This window comes from Pongo pygmaeus, chromosome 9 (genome assembly GCF_028885625.2).
Source record: "Pongo pygmaeus isolate AG05252 chromosome 9, NHGRI_mPonPyg2-v2.0_pri, whole genome shotgun sequence".
Lineage (NCBI taxonomy): Eukaryota > Metazoa > Chordata > Mammalia > Primates > Hominidae > Pongo > Pongo pygmaeus.
The window spans coordinates 127,803,805-127,828,811 of NC_072382.2; the positions used below are offsets into that span (position 1 = coordinate 127,803,805).

Consider the following 25,007-nt stretch of genomic DNA (forward strand, 5'->3'; position numbering starts at 1 on the left):
AAGATTTGACTAGACAATACAGTTTTAAAACTGTTTATTAGTGGATATTTCTAGAACATAGAACCAAGAAGGGTGATGATGACGAGAGAGAGAAAAACAGAGAGACAAAGACAGATACTCATTTTATTTACATGTCTTGTTTAGAACTATTTTATGGCAAATATTTAGCCTCTGTCAAAAAATTCTTAAAATAAAATTCTGACGTCCCCACTGCCCCAAACCCAGTGAAATAAAAGGAAGACCCAGACAGGCCCCAAATGGAGGACAATCACTATTAGGTTGGTGCAAAAGTAACTGCGGTCCTTGCCATTAAAAGTAATGGCAAAGACCGCAATTACTTTTTACTTTTGCACCAACCTAAATATTATCCTTCCATTTATTTTTTTAAATAGCCTTTTTACTGGCGTAAAGTATGCATACAGAAAAGTCCACATAACTGTACAGCTCAATGAATGTTCACAAGCTGGACATGCTCATGGTACCTGTACCAAAGTCAACAAAGAGAACACAGGAAAGCCCCCCACCCCAAACATCCCCCCATGCCCCTTCCAGGCTCTGCTTTCCCACGAGACAGCTACTATCGTGAGTCCTAAGAGCACAGAATAGTTTTGGCACTAAAAGTTATGGCAGAAAAGAAACAATCATTCCCTCATTCAAAAAATATTTACTGAGCACCTACTACTATGTGCTGAGCATTAAAAACTGGATCACAAATTTCTCATTATATTACAAAAGACATTCCACTGGATAAATATGAAAAGGACTGCTACAATATTTTAAGAAATGTGATACAGCATAATGTAATTTATTATAACACAAACTATATGCAGTATTTCATGTCAAGAAGTCATATGGAAAATAACCTTGGCCTATGGCAATTTGCTGACATAATTGACTAGGACATTTCTTATTTCAAAGAATCAGAATCTTGGAGTGAAAATAAGACCTTGGAAAAAGCCTTCCTCCCAAAGCAAGAATCCCTTCCAAGATATCACTGAGAAGCGGGCATTCAGCTTCTACTGAGCACTTCCAACATTTAGGAGTCTACAACTTTGTGGGGGAACCTATGCTAGAACTGCTATGTTAGAAACTTCTTTCTTACACTGCTTTCTTGCAACTTCCCCTCCCCCAATTGACTCAGCTCCTCTTCCACATAACAGTCCTTAAATATCTGAAGACAGCTATCATGTTGCTTCTGCTAGTCTTTTTCAACCTGAATATTGTTAGAGATTCCCTTGTTCTTTGTGGACTCCATTCATACATGAATTCAATACTGGCCACCTCACCACTGTAGGGGCTGGAGACATAGCAGTGGGAGAAAAGGTCCTATGCTCACAAGGGAGTTAACATCTAGTAGAGGAGACAGACTTTAAGCAAATAGTTTCAAACACACACACAGTCTCTGTCTCTCACACACACATGCATGCATGCGCGCGCACACACACATGCATGCATGCATGCGCGCGCGCACACGCGCGCGCACACGCGCGCGCACACACACACACACACAAACCATGTACTTAAACTTTGGTAACTGCTATGAAATAAACATAAAGGGTATGGTTAGAAACTACAGCAAGGTACCCTCTCATGCAAATGAGAGGAAGTCACCCGAGGGGAAGTTACGGGGAAGATTTGACTCCCTGTAACTTGACTGTCAAACATTTTGAAAAGTGGGACAATTTTTCTGTGCACACAGCTAGGTAAAGGCAACAGGAACTACCCTGTGCCAAGGTCCTGAGGCAAAAATGTCTTGGTGCACACAAGGAAACTGAAAGAAGGGCCAGAAAGGGAGAGATGCAAGAGACATGGTGTAGGCAGGGGCCAGCCAGGTCAGGTGGGGCCTTCAGGCCATAGGCAAAATTGTGGATTCTATTTAAATGCAGTAAAAAAAGCAGTTTCAACACCCTTCACCATCTTAGCTGTTTTCTCTCTTTTCTACATGCATTCCAATTTCTCAGCATCTCTACAAGTGAGCAAGATGCTTAAGACGTGATCTTTCTAGGACAGACTCCAGTGAAAATGAGTGAGATAATATTTTTTTAAAGTAGCTAAACATGATAATGGATTTTTATACTCAGGTTACTGTTCATTTAAATGAAACAGAAATCAAAATTTTCTTTCAGATGAACTACTACTGATTAATCATATTTCCCCCAAATGTTTGTACAAGTTTCTGCAACCAGAATATAAGGTGCTGCATATATTAAGCAGGAAAAGGTGGCTTTCTTTGGGACAAATTCAACAGCAATAACACATACACCATTCCATTTTGTACTGTCTTAACTTGGGATGATGCATTTTATATTCATAAATCTTCTTTCTCCAAAGCGCCTTTACAGGGACTCCAGTGTACCAGGGGACTTACCTTCTACAACATCCCTCTTGTAATCACTGTCATTGTCACTATCTGTTGGTCGGTAATAGATATAAAATCCTTGAATGGGAGTGTTATTGTTACTTGATGGAATGTACTAAAAAACAGAAGCAAAGACTTGTCAAAGAGAAAAATAAATGTAACCTTCTCATTCATTAAGCTTTCTTTATCTACTTGATCACATTTTTCTAGTTTCATTTTGCAAACATACTAATAATGGCCATTTTTAATTTACTTCAAAGGTATTAAAAGCATTTAGCTTATTGCGAGGTTAAACACAAATAAGGCAGTACGTTTCCCTGGGTTCAAAAGCATAAAAGCACATTTGGTTCAAAATGAACCACGATGGCAATTAAGTTAACAACATTTGGATAAGAGCCAAGGAAACAACAATTTTCCTTTTAACCCTGCCCCTCCTCAAAATGTGTGCTCTTATTTAGACAAATATGGGCGCCCTTGCACTTCCCCTCAATTAAAAGTTCAAAATTTGCTCTTTACTGTATTGTGTCCTGAGAATATTAAATTGATTGTTAACATGACCAAACCACAAAATCTCATTCCAGAAGATGTTTTACTGACCGTCCACTTTAGCATGATCTGAGTATCGCTCACAGCCTCTGTGTATGCAATGTGAGGTCCAGTTATTGGACGGTTGGAAAAGCGATTGGGGAACCCAGCCACCTGATAAGGACGAGATGCTGAACTCCGAAAACTCTCACCATAATGGTTGATGGCAATAACCCTAAATTTGTATGTTGAACCTTTGAGGGAAAACAAAAACAAACAAACAACAACAACAAAAAACATAACTAAGAAAAGCTATAATAAGACAACTAAAGGCAGAATAGTCAAAATATGGCAATTGTGCTTAAGTAACTATCTATACTAAAGTATCTAAAGCCTGTATGGTAAATAGATTTCAACCCAATTGACAATCTCAATCAACTGGGAGTGGCTGCTCCGTGCATGGGGTTCAAGATCCCAAGACCTTCTTAGCAGTCACCAAGAAAGAGGGCTGCACAAGATTCATGACATCTCAGGGAAGAAGCAGGTAGAGAATAGGAAAGAGGACATTTGCTCTTTTCACCATCCTGTTCTAAGTCATACCCGTCAATGACAGTATTAGTTGAACTATCTGTTTCCAAATCTGGGTTCTTTTCACTTTAAAAGAAACAACTGAAGCACGGTTTAATACGGTGAATACACTCATAAAGAGGCACTGTGTGGGAGGCCGCAGATGTCACTCTGGTTTCACTGCTAACAGGTTAAGAGGGAGCAGGTTTAACTACTGTGGAAGGAATTATTTGAATTAGATATTAAGAACTTAAAAAAATGTAGAGGATTGTGAATTTCTGAAAATCTGAACCTAAAGAATAAATTAAATCCTAAAGCAAGTTTCCTGATAGCTCAAAAATAATTACTGAGCTTCTGAAGACAGTGTTTTCAATCTATGGAATGTTTCTTAGCTTCACCCACATTTAAAACTGATGTTTCTCCCAACTATACCTACACGATCCTATGCTGCGCATGTTGCTTGTATTGACAGCCACAGGCATTTGCTACTAATGTACATTTAAAAGTCCAGAAAAAATTGCCATGAAACCTAAACGAATGAGAGTACAGAAAGTTTATTTATGCTTTTTGTCTTTTATGGTTTAATTTCTCTCATATAGCCTCAAGATTCTTGTAGGGAGGGGAGGGTTCCTCTGCTGAAACAAAACTTAAAGAACAAACGCGTGTTCATCATTGACTCATGTCCATAACACTAAGCACTGAGTATTACAACTGTGCTGAAATTCAGCATCAGATCAAATAATTTTTGTCAAATAACAAGCAATTTTCCTTATTCAGTCACAGCAAAACACACACACACACACACACACACACACACACACACACACACATATAAGATGTACACCACAGTATTTCTAACTGTAAATAAACAGAAATAATCTAAAGCCCAGAAATAAAGAAGAGCTAACTGGATTATGGTATATTTATTTATATGAAAGGGAAATCTCTACTAAAAGTTGAGTTTGTGAAGAATTTTTAATGATACTGGAAAACATGTATGATAAAATACAGGGAACATGGGATAATAAAACAATATTTATGGCATGATCCTGTGGAGGCTCATGCCTGTAATCCCAGCACTTTGGGAGGCTGAGGCAGGCAGATCACCTGAGGCCAGGAGTTTGAGACCAGCCTGACTAGTATGGTGAAACCCCATCTCTACTAAAAAATACAAAAATTAGCTGGGCGTAGTGGCAGGTGCCTGTAATCCCAGCTACTCGGGAGGCTGAGGCAGGAGAATCGCTTGAACATGGGAGGCGGAGGTTGCAGTGAGCCGAGATCACGCCATTGCACTCCAGCCTGGGCGACAGAGGGAGACTCCAACTCAAAAAAAAACAAAAAACAAAAAACAAGAGAGAGAAAAATGGCTAAGAAAAAATACAATGAAATATAAACAATGATTATCTCTGAATGGGTGGATTTTAGGTGACTTATTCTCTTCTTTATATTTTCTTTATTTTCACATTTTTATACAATAAGCATGAATACTTTAACAATTAGAAAAAAAATAAGACTACTAAAAATATGCATCTGCCAGGTGCTATGGCTCACGCCTGTAATCCTGGCACTTTAGTAGGAGACGAAGGGTGGCAAATTCCATGAGCCCGGGAGTTCAAGATCAGCCTGGGCAACATGGCAAAACCCTGTCTGTACAAAAAACACAAAAATTAGCCAGGCACGGTGGTGAGTGCCTGTAGTCTCAGCTACTCGGGAGGCTGAGGTAAGCCACGATTATGCCACTGCACTCCAGCCTGGGCTAAAAGAGTGAGACCCCGTCTCAAAATATATAAATATATGTATCTAAAGTTCACACCGATGGTAAAAGGAAACGTTTGAATATTCTACCTGGTTCTAAACTACGAACTTCCACTGAAAGTTTGGAAGGAGGGATGTCTTCAGCTGCCACCAGCCAATTGCTGGTCCTCATCCGTTTATATTCGACTTTGAAGGCAGTGATTGGAGAACCCCCATTTGCCCGAGGAATCCAAGTGACATAGACTGACGTCTCTGATGCAGTGGAGACGGTAGGCCGATCTGGTGCCTCTGGAACTAAACACGGAAACGTTCATTTCAATAACCCACCATGTCAGAGACAAGAATAACATAGATAAATTAAAGGGATAAGTCCCAAACTTCATGTTATTAAAGGTTCTTCACCAAACTTTTTGCCAGAGTTTAGAACATTTACAGCAGTCTTCCTGTCCTCTGTGAAAAGCTAATGGGAATACAGGAAATAAAGAGAAAGTAAAATAATCTATAAATTTGATAATTAGCTCTGAAAAACTGAAAGCTAACAAGTATCATTTTGACCATGCTATTCAGATTCATGGGTAAAATAATATGTAAGTATTATTTGGTGCTTCAAGTTTGATTGTGGTTAAAATTTATAATACATTTTCATAATTATGTGTTATCTTATTTAAATGTTTTTCTTCATCTATCCAAGCTACACAATATGCACTCAGCAATCTACTAATTCTTATACTACCACTATTCCCTATTATCTTAATATACCTCAAGGCTATAGGAAGGTTACTCCAAAATACAGACTGTAAGTGGCAAATAGAGATAAAATCTGACTGATAAAATCAATACTGTTAATAAAGGGGAGAGAGAATGCTGCTCAGGATGAATACGGGAAGACAGGATATGTCATTAAATAAAAGTGCTAGCAGAAAACATGATCCACGTGAACATGTAGAAAAGGGGGTCAGGGAGCTAGGGTCTAGCAGTTTTCACTTAGCACTGCCAAGGAAAGGGGATGCCCTAACACACCAGGTAGATGGTCTAGACTCTGCAGGAGGTGAAAACATGAGGAGTAAGCTCATCAGCCATTGAGACCATGTATCTAACTCTTCTTGATGACCAAGTGATATGGCTTGGATACTTATTCCCTCCAAATCTCATGTTAAAAAGTGATCCCCAGTGTTGGAGGTGGGGCCTGCTGGGAGGTGTTTGTGTCATGGGGGCGGTTCCCTCATGATGGCCTGGTGCCCTCCCCCTGGTAGTAAGCGAGTTCTCGCTCTGTTGATTCACACGAGAGCTGGTGATTTAAAAGCATGTGGCGTCTCTCTTGCTTCCTTTCCCACCATGTGATGTGCCTGCCCTCGCTTCACTTCCCACCATGACTGTAACCTGAGGCCTCACCAGAAGCCAAGTGATGCTGGTGCCATGCCTGCATAGCCTGTAGAACTATGAGCCAAATAAATCGCTTTTCTTTATAAATTACCCAGCCTCAGGTATTCCTTTACATCAACACCAACAGACTAACACAACAAGCAATCTTGTTTGTGTTGGCTTCCCACTTGGTTCCTACCAGAAAGAATGCTGATAGAAATAATCCGGTCTGAATGACAGTGACATTGCAAACTTGTAATTGCCATTCTGGTTTGCCCTGATCATCTGTGAACTGTATAGACATGAGCCGGTTTTTGAGAGACCAGTGATCTTTTGGCATGCTGACAATCAAGTTTCTAGAGCTGGAATGTGGAGGGCCAACTCTGGGCCATGGTGACACTAGTTACTTTGAGAAAGCCACTAGGGAGCCCCATCTCTAGCCTATGCCATGCTCCTCAATTGAGCAACACCCTTCCACCTCAACACGTCTTCAACCCACCATACAAATACATAAGAAAGAAGAAAATAAAGTTGAACGTAGTATTTGTATGGAGAAAACTGTAGCATTTAAAAAAAATAAATTGCTTAAGGGATAAAAGAGGAATATATTCAAAGCAGGCAATGCTCAGTGATACTTACTGTATTCCTTTCAAGTTAGAAAGCAATGAAAACAGAATGAATAGTATGGTTAGTGAATCTTTTTTAATACTAGAAAAACCAAACAACTTCCTTATGTTGACTCGGCTGAAATCAAAGCTCACCAAACACCACAGATCAAATAGGAAAAAGAAAGTTATTGGGGAAAATGTCTGTACAGAAAATAATATCTTCAATATCTAAAAGAAATAGCATGTGACTGTTAACAAGGTATAAAAGAAAGACGGCACTTGGAGTTAGAAACGGACTTGGATAGCAAGCGGTTTCTCCACTTTCTGGATGATCTGAGGCATCGTGCATGGTTAACTTCCTCACGTGTCAGTTTCCTATCTGTGAAACACATGTGGAAATCTGTTCCTCATTAGGTTGTTATGAATATTAAATAAATCTTTTCTTGTGGTTATCTCTTCTTGGACAACTCCAAACTCATGAGTTCCAAAACTGAATCCATAATCTTCACCTAAAAACTCTTATTACTTATCTTGGTAAATGGTCTTCTGGCCACACCCAATCCATCATCTTTCTCCTTCTCATTCAGTGTGGATTCCATTCCCCTAATCTTTCATACAGGTCCTCCCCCTCCTCCATCCACACTGTCACTCCCCTTATTTCTCTAGCCTTTTCTTTTGCTATTCCTCCCTTCTCCTTCTCTAAAATCCTTTAGGGTTCATTATAGCTTTCAAGGAAAGATCCAACTTTGAAGCGTATCACACAAGGCACCTACCTGCCTGCCCACTATAGCATCATTCCCCACAGTAACCAGTCACACTAAATAAAATCTCTAACCTCTCAATCTCTAAACAAAATAGAACATGTCAGCCACTTGTTGAGATGTCTTTGCTAGAAACTCTTCTGCTGTTTCATCTGTCTGTATCATCGTTGTCCTTTGAAGCTTAGCTTACGATGCAGACAAGCCTCTCTTATCTACTCACCCTTGTCTACACTGAGTGACTGACTTAGATATTTCTCGTGAACCCATAACACCACGGGTATAGTCTTGAGCATAAGCAATCAAAATTGTTATTAGTTTGTCTATATTATCCACATATTGTTATGGGTTTAGCTATCTATATCATCCACTATACTGTAATTTAAAAAAAAAAAAATAGAAACAGGATCTCACTCTGTCACCCAGGCTGGAGTGCAGTGGAACAATCATAGCTCACTGCAGCCTCAAATTCCTGGGCTCAAGCGATCTGCCTGCCTCAGCCTCCTGAGTAGGAGGGCTACAGGTGCACCCCACCACACATGGCTACTTTTTAAATTTTTTGTAGATACTGGGTCTCACTATGTTGCCCAAGCAGTTCTCAAACTCCTGGACTCAAGCGATCCTCCTGTCTCAGCCTCCCAAAGCACTAGCATTACAGGCGTGAGCCACCGTGCACCACCATGCTAGGCCTATATTGTAAACTTCTTAAAGGCAAAGATTATTTTATCTTTGCTGTTCCAGCATTTTATACAGTATCTGCCAGAGGGTGTGTAAAATAAATGGTAAGGTTTTTGTTTTTCAGACATTACTTTTATTCACATGAAATTAATACTCATGTACATAATCTGCTTAAGGTAGCTGAAACGTGCCTCAGAGATAAGAGCACTCAAGTAAAAGAGATCCATGATATTGAAGATACAGAGGTGCTTCGGAGGGAGTTCAAAGTGTTATAACCTGCTTTTGTCTGACATCAATTCATGGAAAACTGTAAAAATATGGAAGAGAAGTCTAAAAATTCTTAGAGCTTAGCAATGAAATTTTAAGTTTTCCCTAGATGTCCTGACGTTTTAGGACAATCACAGAAAAGCACACCTGGCCGTAAGTGTAGAGTTCATATAAGTGTGAAATTTAAATACTAAAAAAGTCTTTTGAAAATTATACAGCTAAGACCTTTAAAAACCATAAGATTAACTAGATATAGCAAAAAAAAAAAAAAAAAAAAAAAAGTGAATGTAACATGTCATCCTTCAGTAAAATAACTTACCACAGGTACCACTATACATTTTGATGAGTCACACACACGAAAAGTGAGATTTTCAGAGTTTAAAATATAAATTTCCTTCTCGTACCAGAGAGGAAACAGAAAACTCCTTTCTTTTTTTTTTTTTTTCTGAGACCGGGTCTCACTCTGTCATCCAGGCTGGAGTGCAGTGGTGCGATCTCAGCTCACTGCAACATCTTTCCTCCCAGGCTCAAGCGATCCTCCCACCTTGGCCTCCTGAGTAGCTGGGACTACAGGTGTGTGCCACCACACCCGGCTAATTTTTTTGAATTTTTAGTAGAGACAGGGTCTCCCCCTATGTTGCCCAGGCTAGTCTCAAACTCCTAGTCTCAAGTGATCTGCCCACCTCAGCCTCCCACAATGCCTAGCCACAAAACTCCTTTCTTGAGTTCTAAAAACTTAGTACCAGAACATTTTGAGCCAGAGTTAACGAAGTTAAGTACTAATCATGACACTGAGATGCCAAAGTTTAAATATAGGACATTAAAATGGTTGAAATAGAACCTAAAAGACCTGTATGGTAAGACATGAAAATAAACAAACACCCTATTCCACCCTATCTCCCAAAATCTGAAGCAGGTCAGTTATATTTGTAAAGAAACTATAAAATATTCTTCTTTTTACCTCCACTGTGCCTAGAAGAATCTGTAAGTACCACTCCAAAATTGTTGTTTGCAGCCTCTGAAACAACAGGATACTTAGGGATGCCCACGGGTGGCGAGGATGCCTGGGTGTTTTTTGATGATGCTGTTTTTTCTAGAAAGGTAAATAAACATATACAGTAACATAAGCTTATATGTATGTAAAGTGGGAAAAAAAAAAAGAATACCGTGAAACTTACCTGGTATGTGGTTATAAATTTATGAACTTCTCTGCCACAGCATCTAAATGTAAGACCTACTTCATAAATACTTAGCTGATCTGAGGAACTGACCAAAAATTACTTTGTCTTTTTCTAGTATCTTTAAAGTAAAGCTAAAATATGTCTTTCTTCATTCTAACTTTACGTATGCAAGAAAATAGGTGAAAAAGCCAAATGACTAAGTGTTCAAACTATTAGTCCATTTTTCTTTTTACTGTATATATTTCTTAATTCTAAGCTACAAAACTCACCATTAAAGAGCTTCTGCTAAGTTTTCTAAGGAAAAGTGTCACATCGTTTTAATATTTCAAGAGGCAAAAAGTGAAACTGAGTGATCTGTTAAAAACTAAAATGCACGATTACTCAGTATTTATAGGTCAGACTCCATGAACACCTAATGACTGATTATGAAAATTAACTCAAGATACATTTAAAATAGAAAGTACTCGTTATTTTTCTGGCCAGACTTAGTAATTAGATGAAAGGGTCTTTTTCAAAAGCCACTAGTTGGTTTCTTCTCAATCTTCATACCTCCTTTTCGTTACAGTGCCATACTAAAATACTCTTCCACCCAGTTCCCTTCTCTACCCACTAACGTCTCTGTTCATTTACAGCCAAGCCACGATGGCATCTATTTTATCAAGCCTTCCCTCATAAGCTGCCCTGCAGAAAGAATATCCTTCCTTTGTGCTCTCCCAGCACTGTCCTTGGGAATCTCCTGTGGTATCTGACATATTCTGGTCTCTTTGCCTACAATCCTGCCCGCCTCCACTGTATCCAGACTCCAGCCAGCTCGAATGCTCTAGCTCTTCTCAGCTCACTCAGAGGTAAAGTCTAAGTCCTCCCAAGGTGGATGGTGTGCTGTGTGATGTGGACACCCCCTTGTTCCCTGGGATCTCTCCCCTACAGCCTCCTCACCCATCACAGCAGACCCCTCACAGCAGCCCCCTCGTGCTCCTAGTGAACACCATGCACACCCAACCTTGGGCCCAGGCACTTGCTATCTCTGCTAGGAATGTTCTTTCTCTAGAGAGACACATGGCTTTCTACTTCCCCTCCTTCATGTCACTGCTCTGATGTCGACCGCTCATTGAGGACTTTTCTGGCCACCTGCTTAAACTGTTAACAACTCCTATCCCATATACTTCCTATATCCACCTCCTAACTTATATCTCTGTTAACACCTTCTAATGTACTTACAACTTACGTATAAGTCTCTCTCAACTAGAATGTAAGCTCTATGAGGCCACAAGTTTTGTCTATTTTGCTTCTTGCCTAACACGTAAAAGGCATTCAATAAATATTAGCTGAACTGAATACTGTCTGGTAGTTGGTATTAAGTTACACATCTTAGCTTTCTTATCAAAGTATAAGCTCTGTCGGGATGGATCTCATCTTGACCATCTTCATTTTCCCTATATCATCTATCCTCATTGCCTTGTATAATATAAGCTTTCAAAAACATCTGTGGAATATTCTATAGAATAGGACAATACAACCACGTAAATGTGACCCCAAAATGGAAGGAGGAGGCTATAATAGGGTCGTTTAGTGAATTTATATATACGAATTTCTACTATCCAAAAGAATTCTGGTTGGGCACAGTGGCTCACACCTATAATCCCAGCACTTTGGGAGGCTGAGGTGGGCGGATCATGAGGTCAGGAGATCGAGACCATCCTGGCTAACACTGTGAAACCCTGTCTCTACTAAAAATACGAAAAATTAGCCAGGCATGGTGGCATGCGCCTGTAGTCACAGCTACTCAGGAGGCTGAGGCTGGAGAACTGCTTGAACCTGGGAGGCAGAGGTCGCAGTGAGCTGAGATTGTGCTACTGCACTCCAGCCTGCGTGACAGAGCAAGACTCCGTCTCAAAAAAATAAATACATAAATAATTCTTACTAATAAATTGACATCAGGGCAGCCGGCTCATTCCTCCAAAGGAAGCCCTCACTCACCTTTGCTGGTTCGGAAGGTAAGCATGGCAGGTTGGCCTTCACCTGCTGCGTTTCTTGCTACCATCAAGACTTCATAAAGACTAGATGGCTCCAGCTCAGCTAAATGGAGCTCATTTTCACTTCCTGGGACTCGAACCGTGTGCCAGCTTCCCACCATGCCAACCCCATCGTCCAGCTGCCCAAGAGAAAACATACCAGAAAAGAAAAGCAGGAGATGGAGGATAGGAAATCTTTCAGTCACATTTGATCAAAACTAGGGTTCATTTAATTCTAGAAGAGTTTTAAGAAGTAATACACCATGGTAAGTAAAAAAGACACAATACTTCTTCATATTAAGAAATAGAAGATCTGTTGCAAGAACGCTGCAATTCTCACTGTAGAAAGACTCCTGGCTCTGCATCTGACCACTAATGTGGGGCCTCAAGCAAGTTACTGCCCTCCCAGACTCTGTTTCCTTTACTTGTAATGGAAACAATACCTTCTTTCTTCCTGGGCTAATGAAGAATAAAATAAGTATAAAATAATAGGTATCACTGGTAATTATATAATATACATAATAGATATATGGTAAATTAAGATGATATTATGTTATAGGTATATGAATTATATAATTATGTATTCTATATTTCCAGCATTCTTGCTTCATGTCTTGACACTGTTCAATATGTGTTAGAGGAAATAAAAAGATCTAATCAGTTATTTCTTGATTAATGGAACCAAGAAACAATACTGCATGGAGGTTTTAGGGTAGATGAGATTACTAGCAAAACTTCTTCATCTAGAATCATTCATTAGGTTAGAAATAGTACATAAACCTTAAAATATCATCATATTAAAATATCATCATGTTATTTTTCCTAGTCATTAAAAACATTACCATTCAACAATGTATACTAAAATTTCTTGAACAAAGAAAATGATTTTAAATATGGAATGCATCCCTCCCATTTCATTCATTTACTGGTCTCATTAAACAGAGAGGAGCTTTTCCATTCTGCTCCAACACAAGCCCATGGGGAAAATAATATTTGAGGAGTTAACTGAGAGAGGCCCAAGGTTTACCACCAAAAATGACCAAACAATGTATGACTTTAATACAATTAAAAAGGCAACTTGAAGCTGGGCACAGTGGCTCATGCCTGTAATCCCAGCACTTTGGGAGGATTAGGTGGTGGATCACTTGAGGTCAGGAGTTCAAGACCAGTCTGGCTAATATGGCAAAACCCCACCTCTACTAAAAATACAAAAAAATTAGCCAGGTGTGGTAGTGCATGCCTGCAATCCCAGCTACTTGGGAGGCTAAGGCACAAGAATTGCTGGAACCCGGGAGGCAGCAGTTGCAGTGAGATGAGATCACACCACTGTACTCTAGCCTGAGTAACAGCAAAACCCTGTTTCAAAAAAAAAAAACAAAAAACTTGAAATGCAAACAATTGGCATAAATTATGCCAGAGACTCTGTTCAAACAGTTGTTTTTAATAAGAAACTGCTTTATTTGCTACATAAATGGTATTCCACTACCTTAGAGAGGGAAGGAATTTGTGTTTTAAAAGTGGTTATAGAGCTTTATTTTGAAGGGTTAAAACACTTGAATAAACATGTAAAGACATCATTGGGTTCCTAGAATTCCAATTTGGGGAGAAATTATACTTCATTCTCAGTGCTTTCCTAGGATTGGTAAATCCAGCATGACTGGGATCTCTCTGACAAACTCATCAGTCTGGAAGACTCTTGTTCTGTTTCCTGCCACTCTACAAATGGAAAAGGCAACGGTATGTGTCATACAAAGAATGTTCAGGTGTGAGCAGAGAAAGATGATAAACGACAAGACATTACCTTTCGATACTTCACAAAGTAAGCATTGATGGGCAGCCCACCATCCTTGCCTGCCCTCCATACCAGGTTGTACGTGTCTGGTGTGTGCGTCTGTGGGGGGCTCAGTATGATGGGGGCGTCAGGAACAGAGATGCCGCTGGCATTTTTCTCTGGTGCTGATTCTACTGCACTGGGATGGACCTTCACTGGAAATGAGCTCAGTAACCCAGTTTCTGAACCATCTCTCTTATTTCTTTCATCATTCTGAGCAGCATCAGGAAGTGTGGCTGTCTCTGCTTTTGTATTTGTTTCAAAAGGAACTGCAGGGAGAGAGAGAGGAGACAGCTTGAAGAAACTCCTCATTTCAGTGTCTTCTACCCAGTTTGTGACGTGACTGCCCTCACTTATATTGTTAGCACAATTTGAGCCCTGGAAGTTAAAACGGGTAACACTGCCATTTATAATTCATGGAAACGTTTAACCTCTAATCGCAATCTTTTCTCATGGTGGAGCAAATGAATTGCTTGAAAAATTATATGATGCAATAGTTTAGCAGTTAAATGTTTTTATTTTTTCCTTGTTCTCTAAGAGTATTCTTTTTAGTAATAATCATTTGCTAGTTTAACCTCAGAAGATTCCAAGCTGGCCGGGCATGGTGGCTCACACCTGTAATCCCAGCACTTTGGGAGGCCAAGGTGGGTGGATCACCTGAGCCCACCAGTTCGAGACCAGCCTGAGCAACATGGTGAAACCCATCTCTACAAAAAACAACAAAATTAACCAGGCGTGGTGGCGCATACCTGTAGTCCCAGCTACTTGGGAGGCTGAGGTGGGAGGATCACCTGAGCCTGGGAAGGTTGAGGCTGCAGTGAGCCATGATCATGCCACTGCACTCCAGCCTGGGCAATAGGCCAGCTAACTTCTACCTGAGGGGATCCTGCAACTACACCTGTCTTAAAAAAATTTAAAAAAGACAAAACAAGCAGGCAGCCTTAACACTTACTACTAACAGCATACAGAATATATAGAGGAAGACAAAAATAATTTATTTTCACTGAAAAAATAAATAGGTTGCATACAGTCAAAGATAATTACTGAGCACATATTATGTGCCAAGCATTGTACTAGCTATCTTATAAACATAATCTCATTTAATTCTCCAAACATTCTTAGGTAGATGGTAATACTCCTATGTTATAGATGAAGAAATTAAGGTTCAGAGAGACTAAGTGAAGGCTGCCAGAAGAATGTTAATGGTGCTGCTGTGAAAAAAAAGTAATAAGAAAGAACAATTTACGAAAACAAATATACTGCCAGCACAATAAAACCTAAGGAGTGACAGCTTGGTTTCTCTAAAGTGCTATTAATACTGGCAACAGAAAATTCTATTTTTCACTCCTTTTGTGGAGGAAGAGTGCAGAGGAAACAACATACTACTTTTATTTCCAAAATGAAGTCAGATTCCTGGTAAAAGATGGGTGTGTTTTTGGGAGAAGGGCTGCACTGCAGTAGAGAACCAACAGAAAACAGGACTAACGGTGTAAGGTTAGTTCTCTGTTAGTTTAAAAGAGAGAAAGGGTGTCCCAGAAGCATCCTCCATCAGAGAAAACAAGAAGCTAGTGAGGAAATAATGTAGAAGAAAACCAGTTAAGTTCACTGACACAACTTCAAAATATTGCTCCTGGAACAGCAGTGTTTATCTAGTGAGTCAGACTGCGGACTGATGTTCAGGGTGTGATCTGGTGCCTGCTAATGCAGAGAGACGGACTCGGCAAGTGGAGGTAATTAACTGTGGCTTGAGGTAGTGGAGAAGGACCTTTTTATCATTAGAAGTTTAGTGGATCCGCCGGGCAGCTTTCCACTGGGAAGTGGGATCTGGCTGTAAAAGAGTTTAAATGCCACATGCCTCATACAGAAGCATGAGAAAAACGTTATGCTGCAGCTTCTCCACGTCTGAGTATCAAAATTCCATTTCTGTGAGACTTAAGATGCAATGAGACCTCTCCAGAACTTTTATTAAAAGGGGGATTCAATTAACTTTCTTCTTCTGTTTCAATGATATAATCTGGGCACTTCGGAGATACGCTCAATACAACTGAAAAGACCTTACCAGTACTTCCCCAGTGTTTCTGCATGTATTATCTCAACTTAAGAACTCTATGAAATGGGTAACAGGCATCTAGCATCTTTTAAGGTGGAATGTTTTTCTGAATCGGAAAAGAGATTGATGCAACTATGGCAATGTAAATAAATTTAATGACTCTAAGTGGAAACTAATTAAATAGGGAGGGAGTACAACCATATCTGTGACCGCTGCTGCCAGCAACTCACAACCCAAACTATTTAGGAAACCCACACCAACTCCCACTATAGTTTTAAACAGTACCACACACTCTACAAATATTTGTACATCCAGGACCTCAAAAACCCAAGGTCTCTGGAAAAAACAAAAGGCTGGGGAGAGAGTTCTTTCTGCAACCTAGCTTGCTCTCCCCTTTACAGTACAGCAGTCGAAGTAAATGACTTGTCAGGATGCTAGAATTTCATAAGGCTCAGATTCCTATGCAAAGAAGTGAGTTGTTATGTATTGTTTTGAGTTTTAATAAACTCAGTTGGATCTTAATAATTATACTAGAAAATTTAAAAAAGACAATGTAGGACCTCTTTGGTAGAATATAGCTGATGGGGTTACCATACATAAAAGTAGTATTTATCAAGACATAAAATCCTGGAGCACAGGGGAATCTTAAAGATCTTCTAAAGTTAGTTCACATAACCTCAAAGGGCTTCCGATTTCTCATATTTAAGGTGAGGAAGTTAGACAAAATATCTAGTTCCATCAGCCATAACTATGACATCTGTCTCTCTACGCCCTGTATTCACATAATCCCTTCAGCTAAATTCTACCCAAGGAGCTCCTGCAACTACACCTGTCATGCAGTTAACAATTTCGAGCAGAGCCACTCTTATTTTTGCCTAGAGGAATAGAAATATAAACACACACACATATTCATTCATAGGTGCAAATTTATGTAACACTGGACTACTTTCTTCATTTAAGGATTCTCAATGTTTCTACAATCAGTAACTATTTCTTCCTTCCCTTAACGCTGCCACAAGAGATCACTATAATTTAACAATAATTAGACAGTAAAAATCATAACTTTATACTTAGTATCAGTGGAGGGCTTTCTATTGCCAGACACCATTCTAAGCACTTACTATGCATTAACTCCTTGGATTCTCACATCAACCCTATGAGTGGGGCACCTTCACTATACCTGTTACACAGATGAGGAAACAGAACAGAGAAGTGCAGAGATTTGCCCCCGGGTTACAAAGCTGCTAAGTGGCAGAGCCAGGATTCTGACACAGCTCACGTGCTCAGCCTCCACATGCACAAGAGGATAAGGGGAAGTCCCTGGTCTCCACTTCTCCGCCTCCAGCTTCATTCAGAGCAAGGGCATCCTTGTTCGCATGTGACAGGAAATCATATGTGCACATACAAATTCTTTTTTATTTCAACCATCACTCCTCTGCCAAGGACCCCCCGTTGGCCACTGCTCTGGCTAAGGGTGCCCACACACTGGCCGTGCGGTCCAGACTGTGGTGGATGGGCCATGGGAGAGAAACTGTGGGGACCAGACTGTGAACTCACTAAAGCAGGAAATGATGGATCCCCAGACCTGTCTAGAAGGAGGAACGTGGGCTCTGAGCTCAGCATAAGCACTGCTCCTCGACCCTATGGGCTCTTTGACCTGTGGGACCACGGTCCCAGGCAGAAGAGTGCCACGCTAAGCCCCTTAAAGCGGAGGCCAGGGTCAGAGACCTCAGTTACCCAAGACTAAAGGCAGTACTGCCTTTGATGTTGGGCCTCTCACAAGACAAATAAGGTGACAATCTATACCCAACTGACTAGTTGTTGGGGAAAGCTGCTCTAAATGCCTACTGATGGAAGGTCTGAATTTGAATTAAGTCAAGTTTGAGTCCACTTTCATGAATATTAATAGTCTATATACCAGTACATCAAAAATCATATATAGTTTTTAAGTCATCATCACAAAAAATCAGTACAATATGAAGAATTAATATTATGCATCCCATTAGAAAATAACTTTGGATAAGATACAGGGAATATATACATACATTAGAAAATAACTTTGGATAAGACACAGGGAATATATACATACAGGTATTACTTAATAGTACCACAACTCCACATTCTCAACGAAGGCCAGTCTTTCAGACCCAATACTGTAGTTACCAAGGGCATAAAAAATGTCTGCAATATCATTTTCGGTAGCTTAGAAAACCAAAAGCATTAATCTCAAAGACAGGTTATATTCTGGGCCTGCTCCCAAATGAGAGCTTTCTATATTGCACCTACAATCTTAACAAACACAGCAGAAACAGAGACCAAAATTCATGTGATTCACATAAGACTAAATACCAAGAAATACAGTTCTACATTTCACTGTCATCAGGAAAAAATAGAGAGAGATTGCTGGAGTCATTAAAACAACATATTTCAAATCACGTTATCTTCTCTTATAAAAGGAAATTACTCAACTAAAAATAAATAATAATGGCAACTCACCAACCATGAGAGATGCTTCTGCCTGTGTGGTACCATGTTCATTTGTAGCTTCGCAGATGTATTTCCCCGCATGTTCCTGAGTCACACCCTGAATATGGAGAGAGCTTGCACCAGCTTGGGACATGATGAAGTACACAGGCTCCAGGTTCAAGCCCTCAGGTCTTGATAACTGTGATTTTCGGGATTTCGATCTCAGGACTTGAGATGGATGGCTGGTTATCAATCCATGGCTGTCATACCAACGAATGACCGGAACCGGCAGCCCACTGGCATTGCAGGACAGAGTGACAAAGTCTCCGTCTGCCACCTTTGCACTTACTGGTGCCGTAATTATAACTGGCTTGAATCCACTGTCTATTAAAAAAGTAATTCACATATGAAAAATTAAGAACATTGTAGTATCTACGATGCAAAACAATTTCATCCTATCACGTAAATGTGGGAGTAATGATTAAAACCAAGATAGCTACCTCCTTGTTAGTTCCCTTCTCAACTTTCACCAAGTAAAACTGTCATAAATGGTAGAGTTGTTTCATAGCTGTGGGCTCCTAAACATTTCCTACGTAAATTTCCTGTCCTTCAGAAAGAAAGGAATATATATAAAGTAATCTTTTGAGAGTTTTCTGAAGGTACACTACACATATTTGACCACTGCAGATATAGAACATATGAGGTTGAAACCTCAGACCTTAACAGGAAAAATGTGTAAATAAGTATAAAAGTAGACAATTTTCCTTCAAGAAAATGGTCAATTTTGTGGGGTAGGGTGGGAAGGGAGGCAGGAATCTGATTATAAAAAGCCTGGGAGAAAAAAACCTGTTCTGAATAAAAGTTGATACTGATGATACCTGTATTTTTTTTCCCATAGGCATGAACAGCATTTTTGTTTCTAAATTAAAGTGGCACCGAATCTTTCCTTTTGGTCCTGGTATTCTCTGGAGGTATTTTGAAGAGAGCTTACAATGGAATATTGATCAAAGTAAATGACATTTTCTCTAGCATGTCTGTCTTTTTCTCCAGTCCTCCTTCCCATGTCTGACAAAACCAACCAACAACTGATATCGGATTTCTGGATTTTTGCCAAGCTACTGAGTGTAAAATGCTATCTCACTGGTCAGAACATACATTTTCCTGAGGACTAATGAGGCTGAACATCTTTGCATGTGATTATGTGACATTATTAATTTTCCTCCTCTGTGAAATGCCTTTGTCAGTTTTTCAAGTGGGTCGTGAATCTTCTCTGCAGTGATTCGGAGTTCTCTGTATATACTAGATTCTATTCCTTTGTTTAGGTATGTATGTGACTAGTATCTCCTTCCTAATATACTGCTTTTATTTTCAGTTTTTAACAGTATCTATTAGGAAGATGTTTTCATTTCAATGTGGTCATCTTTTAAAATGAGCCTTTTAAAATGTCTTATTAAAAAGTTTTACCCACAGATCATACATCCTTCAATGTTTTCTTGCAAACTTTTTTCATCTTGTCTTTCATATTTAGATCTTTAATCCACTGAGAATGTATCTTTTATACAATGTGAGTAAGACACTGAGTTTCACTTTTACCTCCATGCTGATAACAATTATCCCACATCAAAATGCGAAATGGGTCTCCTCCCTGCTGATCTGCAATGCCGGCTCAGTCCAGCCCTTACATGCAAATGTCTTTTTGAAAGTCTCTGTCTTGTTCCAAGAGTCTATCTGTTTCTGTACCAATATAATATTTTCTTAATTACTACAGATATTTTAGATGTTTAAGGAAAGTCTCCCATGTTCTTTTTCTCCTTCCTTTAGAGTGTCTTTGCCATTCTTGGGCCTTGGGTTATGCATATAAATTTTAGAATCAGTTTGTCAAGGTCCTTAAAATATTATGATGGGATTTTAATTAGAATTGCATAAATCCACAGAAAATTTTTAGAAAGACCAGATAACTATATAATACTGATTACAATATATAATATTGAGGAACTGATATATCTTCCTATATAACTGGCTGTGCTTTACTGCTGTGATATAAAAAAGGTGGTTTTTAAATTATACTTTCTGTTTGTTGCTGGTATACAGAAAGGCAACTGATTTTTTTTTTTTTTAAGAGACGTAGTCTCACTCTGTCGCCCAGGCTGGAGTGCAGTCGTGCGATCTCAGCTCACTGCAATCTCCACCTCCCGGGTTCTAGAAATTCTCCTGCCTCAGCATCCTGAGTAGCTGGGACTACAGGTTCACCCCGCCATGCCTGGCTTCTTTTTTTTTTTTTTCTTTTTGTATTTTAGTAGAGACGGGGTTTCACCGTGTTGCCCAGGCTGGTCTTGAACTCCTGAGCTCAGGCAATCCACCCACCTCGACCTCCAAAAGGGCTAGGATTACAGGCGTGAGCCACCGCACCTGGCCAAGGCAACTGATTTTTGTTCACTGGTCTTCATCCATCCACCTTGCTAAATGCTATTATTTATCATAATAGGTCATAATAGGACATACAACAGCCATCATAATGGCCAGCAAACTATTTGGGATAGTCCATGTTAACAATCATATCCGGCTGCAAATGAACAACAATCTGGGGTCTTTCCTTCTTTCTCATGTCTTTCTGTGCTGCTTAGGGTCTCTAGTATAATGATGGTCAGAAGACATTTTCAAATGGAGTGCTTCTTATATTTCACCATTAAATGCAATGTTTCCTGTAAGTCCTTGTTAGACACTCTTTATTGAGAAAGTTCAACGCTATTTCTACTTTACTAAGTGTCTAACATGGATACTTAAATACGTCCAGTGTTTTTCCATCTCTAGTGAGATAATCATATTGTTTTTCTCCTTTATTCAGTAAATAGGGTGAATGACACTCTACATTTTCAAGTGGATTCCTGGGATAACTGTTTGGAAATGACGTATTTTCTTTTTTACACTGTCCTGGCTTGCTAATATATTATTTAGGACTTTTACACCTATGCTCATAAATGAGATTGGCCTTTGATTTTCCTTTCTTGCACTATCTTATTGTGGTTCTGGAATCAAGACGGGAGAGTTTCCATCTTTTCCTCTTCTCTGGAACAGTCTGTATAATATTTGAAATGGTCTATCACTTTGAAGTTTGGTAGAACCTCCATAAAATCATCTGGCCCCTCATTTTCTTTGCAAGTTGTGACCACTAAGCAGCAACTTTTTAAAAAGGAATGAAAATACTTTTTATGTACCATATGAGAAGATATCCCAACATGTTAAGTAAAAAATTTATGGTAAAGAATGCTACCACTATTTAGGTAAAAAAACCAAAAACAGATATTGTTATAAAATGCACACACACTCTCTCCTGTTGTGTGAAACCACTTGTATGTGCACTACATACAAGGCTGCTCAAGAAACTGACAAAACTAATTATTTCTAAAGAGAGGAACTGACTGTCTAGGAATAAGAGTAAGACAGAGATTGTACCATATAGATTTTTAAAGTATGCAGAATCTGTTGAAAATGTTTTAAAAACTTTTTTTAATGAGCTTGATTAAATAAGATTACTTCTTCATGGAAATGCCTACCTGTCACTAGCCAGGAACATGGAAAATGAACACCGTTCTTGTACGGTGCTAGGGTTACTTTCTTTTAGTAAAAATAATTTCATTTTTGACCACAACAAAAGCCCATCTGTAAAATAAAAGTTCTTATGACTGGCATGACCTAAAAGCCTACCATTTTCAATTTCAAGTCTTCCAGTAGAGTGCATAAATCCAATCCCATTATCTGCTACACACTGATACATCCCAACATCTTCCATGGTAACCCCACTGATTTTCAGTCCGTTTCCTGCAGTTAGATGTCGTGCGGAAGGATGAATAGGCTGTGCATTGTGAAACCAGGTACAGTTGGGGGCTGGGTTCCCACGAACGTCACAGGTAAAGTGTACTGTGGCACCCAGAGACGTTATCTGATCCTGTAGTCCTTTAGAAATGGAAGCATGTTCTGAAAATAAAACACACAAATTAAACTCTAGCCCTCAAAATGTACTTCTTAAATTATCACTCAAGTGATAAAAATCTCTCTACCAATAACCAGTTGAAACAAAGTTGCATTGTTTATTCACATTCTTCTGTCTTCTGTGGTAATCAAGAAAATTAGAAATGTTCCACTAATAGGATAAACCATATGTTACTAATAAGATATAGTCTCCTTTCATAGATTACTCCACCCACTTAACTCCCCACAACATATGCCAATACACACATATATACAAATAGTTTCTAATCCTGGGCTTCTCTTAGCATTTATTTCAGGTGATTAGTTTGAAATACAATTTCCCTGGATTTCACACTAAACAGGAGCCAAAACAGAAGAATGTTTTACTCAGAGGTTAAATTATTTTTATGGTCAATTCAACTTTGAGGTTAGATGTATAATAGGCGAAAACAAAAAAACTTCATTTAGGGATCCTTAAAGTCACTTATTACCCAAAAGTAAATCATTTATCAGAATTTGTAGCCTAAGTCTAAATTATGCACATTAATCCAGTCGTAATCACTGAATTCCAAAGCCCACTTGTCATACACTTATGTTAATTCCAGTGTTGCTACCCTATAGCAGGCCACGGTTATAAATATTATAAATACATGCAAAGAGTTTACAAAATTTTATTCACTATGAAACCACTTTCCACCTTTTTTTTTCATGAAAATCTGTTTCAATAAAGGAAAACATTTTCTGCAGCTACACGATAGTGAGGTAGGTAGCTGGTTAGAAACAAAGGAATAGCTTTGAAATAAAGTATACATAGAAATGTGGGTGGAAATAATTCAATTTTATCACCCAGGCATTGGTAAGAGCATCCAAAAAAAGAAAATTAAATTAAATAGATTGATTTCTTTTTGAGATGACATTTTCTTTTTTGAGACAGGGTCTGGCTCCGTCGCCCAGACTGGAGTGCGATGGCATGATCTCAGCTCACTGCAACCTCCACCTCTGGGGTTCAAACCACCCTCCCACCTCAGCCTCCCAAGTAGCTGGGATTACAAGCCTGTGCCACCACACCCAGCTAATTTTTGTATTTTTGGTAGAGATGGGGTTTCGCCATATTGCCCAAGATAGTTTTGGACTCCTGGGCTCAAGTATTCTGCCCTCCTCAGCCTCCCAAAGTGTGAGTTACCGTGCCTGGCCTGACATTTTCTCATCAGTACTCTGTCTTAGTTACTACTACTGGATACTACACACAGATATAGGCTAGATTCTTCCATTCTCCTGATTTCCAGTTTTTTCCTCCGGGTTACAAAGAAGGGAGAATAATCTCTCTATTGTACAACGAGGTTGGGGGTGAGGTTCCTAAGAATATTCCATGTGAAATGCTCTATGCCACCCAGAAAAATGGCCTAATTCAGTAGTCCATTATAAAAATGAAACTTGTTCTGGCTAGGGTATAGATATTTCTAGATATTCCCTATTTCAATTTCACAAGTAGATTTTTCCTTCAGATATCAGACCAGAAAAATGGCTTCATTTGAAAAAAATTAAAAACTAACATCTTACCAAGTACATTAACCATGTAAGTCACATATTTAACATCTCCAGACTTGTTTCCCGCCATGCAGGAATAGTTTCCGGAGTCCGCTGGGTCAATGCTATCTGTGGCAAGATGAGAATACAACCTTCTCCAGTTGCTTCCTGGTGCAATGTCCTGCCCGTCCTTTAGCCAATACACTTGAGGAGCCGGGACCCCACTCACCACACACTCCAAGGTTACGGGGCTACGAGAAAGAACAGCTAATGCCTGTGAATGGGTGGGGTGAAGAATGTGAAAATCATCTGAAGAAGGACCTGGAAAAGGAAAGGAGACGAGAGATTATTAGTAAGTCTTCACTTCTAATCTCTTGCTTAGCAAAGCTGTGGGCATCACCATTTTCCCAAGTATTCTTTATACTACAAGGTCCTATTCGCAGTTGAATCCTTTTTAGTTGAGGATTAAAAGATTTTTGTGGTCCTTTAGGGCTACTTCTGAATTGGCAGTTCGGAAATGCAGAATTCCCAACAAGTTCAGAAGCCATGCCTCTACTGTGCTCTAACTATTGGTGCTACCTCAACTCAACTGCCATAACCTAAAAATCAACAGTGATTTTCATTACATCTGAAAGAAAGAGGACAGACATATCTCTTTTTTGTTTTTTTCAAAATTCACAGACATCAATTTAATGACCACTACTATAAAGTTGTATCTCCTCTATTTCTTCTTGTTTGAACAAAGCGCAAAATTCTCCACATGTATTCACTCTGCCACCTTGGCCAAAATTCCCTTCTGTAAGTTACATTTTTAAAGCATGTACGGTACTCTTCTACAATGCATTAATGTATTCACTTTTTTTTTTTTTTAAGACACAGTCTCATTCTGTCACCCAGGCTGGAGTGCAGTGGCGCAATCTCAGCTCACTGCAACCTCTGCCTCCCACATTCAAGCGATTCTACTGCCTCAGCCTCCCAAGTAGCTGGGATTACAGGCACTTGCTGCCACACCCGGCTAATTTTTGTATTTTTAGTAGAGACAGAGTTTCGCCATGATGGTCAGGCTGGTCTCAAACTCCTGACCCCAGGTGA

At 39.4% G+C, this 25,007-nt stretch overlaps 1 protein-coding gene across 7 annotated transcripts in view; it reads right to left on the bottom strand.

Moving 5' to 3' along the window:
- The window catches only part of CDON (cell adhesion associated, oncogene regulated), a 100,919-nt gene that overhangs the window by 31,064 nt on the left and 44,848 nt on the right, over positions 1 to 25,007 (bottom strand). For 6 of the 7 annotated variants that reach the window (XM_063671596.1, XM_063671594.1, XM_063671590.1 and 3 more), the window contains 9 exons: positions 23,949 to 24,236; positions 22,125 to 22,394; positions 18,450 to 18,803; positions 13,874 to 14,172; positions 12,038 to 12,212; positions 9,841 to 9,972; positions 5,297 to 5,500; positions 2,957 to 3,138; positions 2,369 to 2,474 (listed from right to left, as the gene is read on the bottom strand). In XM_063671596.1, coding sequence (XP_063527666.1) covers positions 2,369 to 2,474; positions 2,957 to 3,138; positions 5,297 to 5,500; positions 9,841 to 9,972; positions 12,038 to 12,212; positions 13,874 to 14,172; positions 18,450 to 18,803; positions 22,125 to 22,394; positions 23,949 to 24,236 — 2,010 coding nt within the window. The remainder of the gene's footprint in view (positions 1 to 2,368; positions 2,475 to 2,956; positions 3,139 to 5,296; positions 5,501 to 9,840; positions 9,973 to 12,037; positions 12,213 to 13,873; positions 14,173 to 18,449; positions 18,804 to 22,124; positions 22,395 to 23,948; positions 24,237 to 25,007) is intronic. The other variant, XM_063671595.1, reaches the window with a different exon arrangement.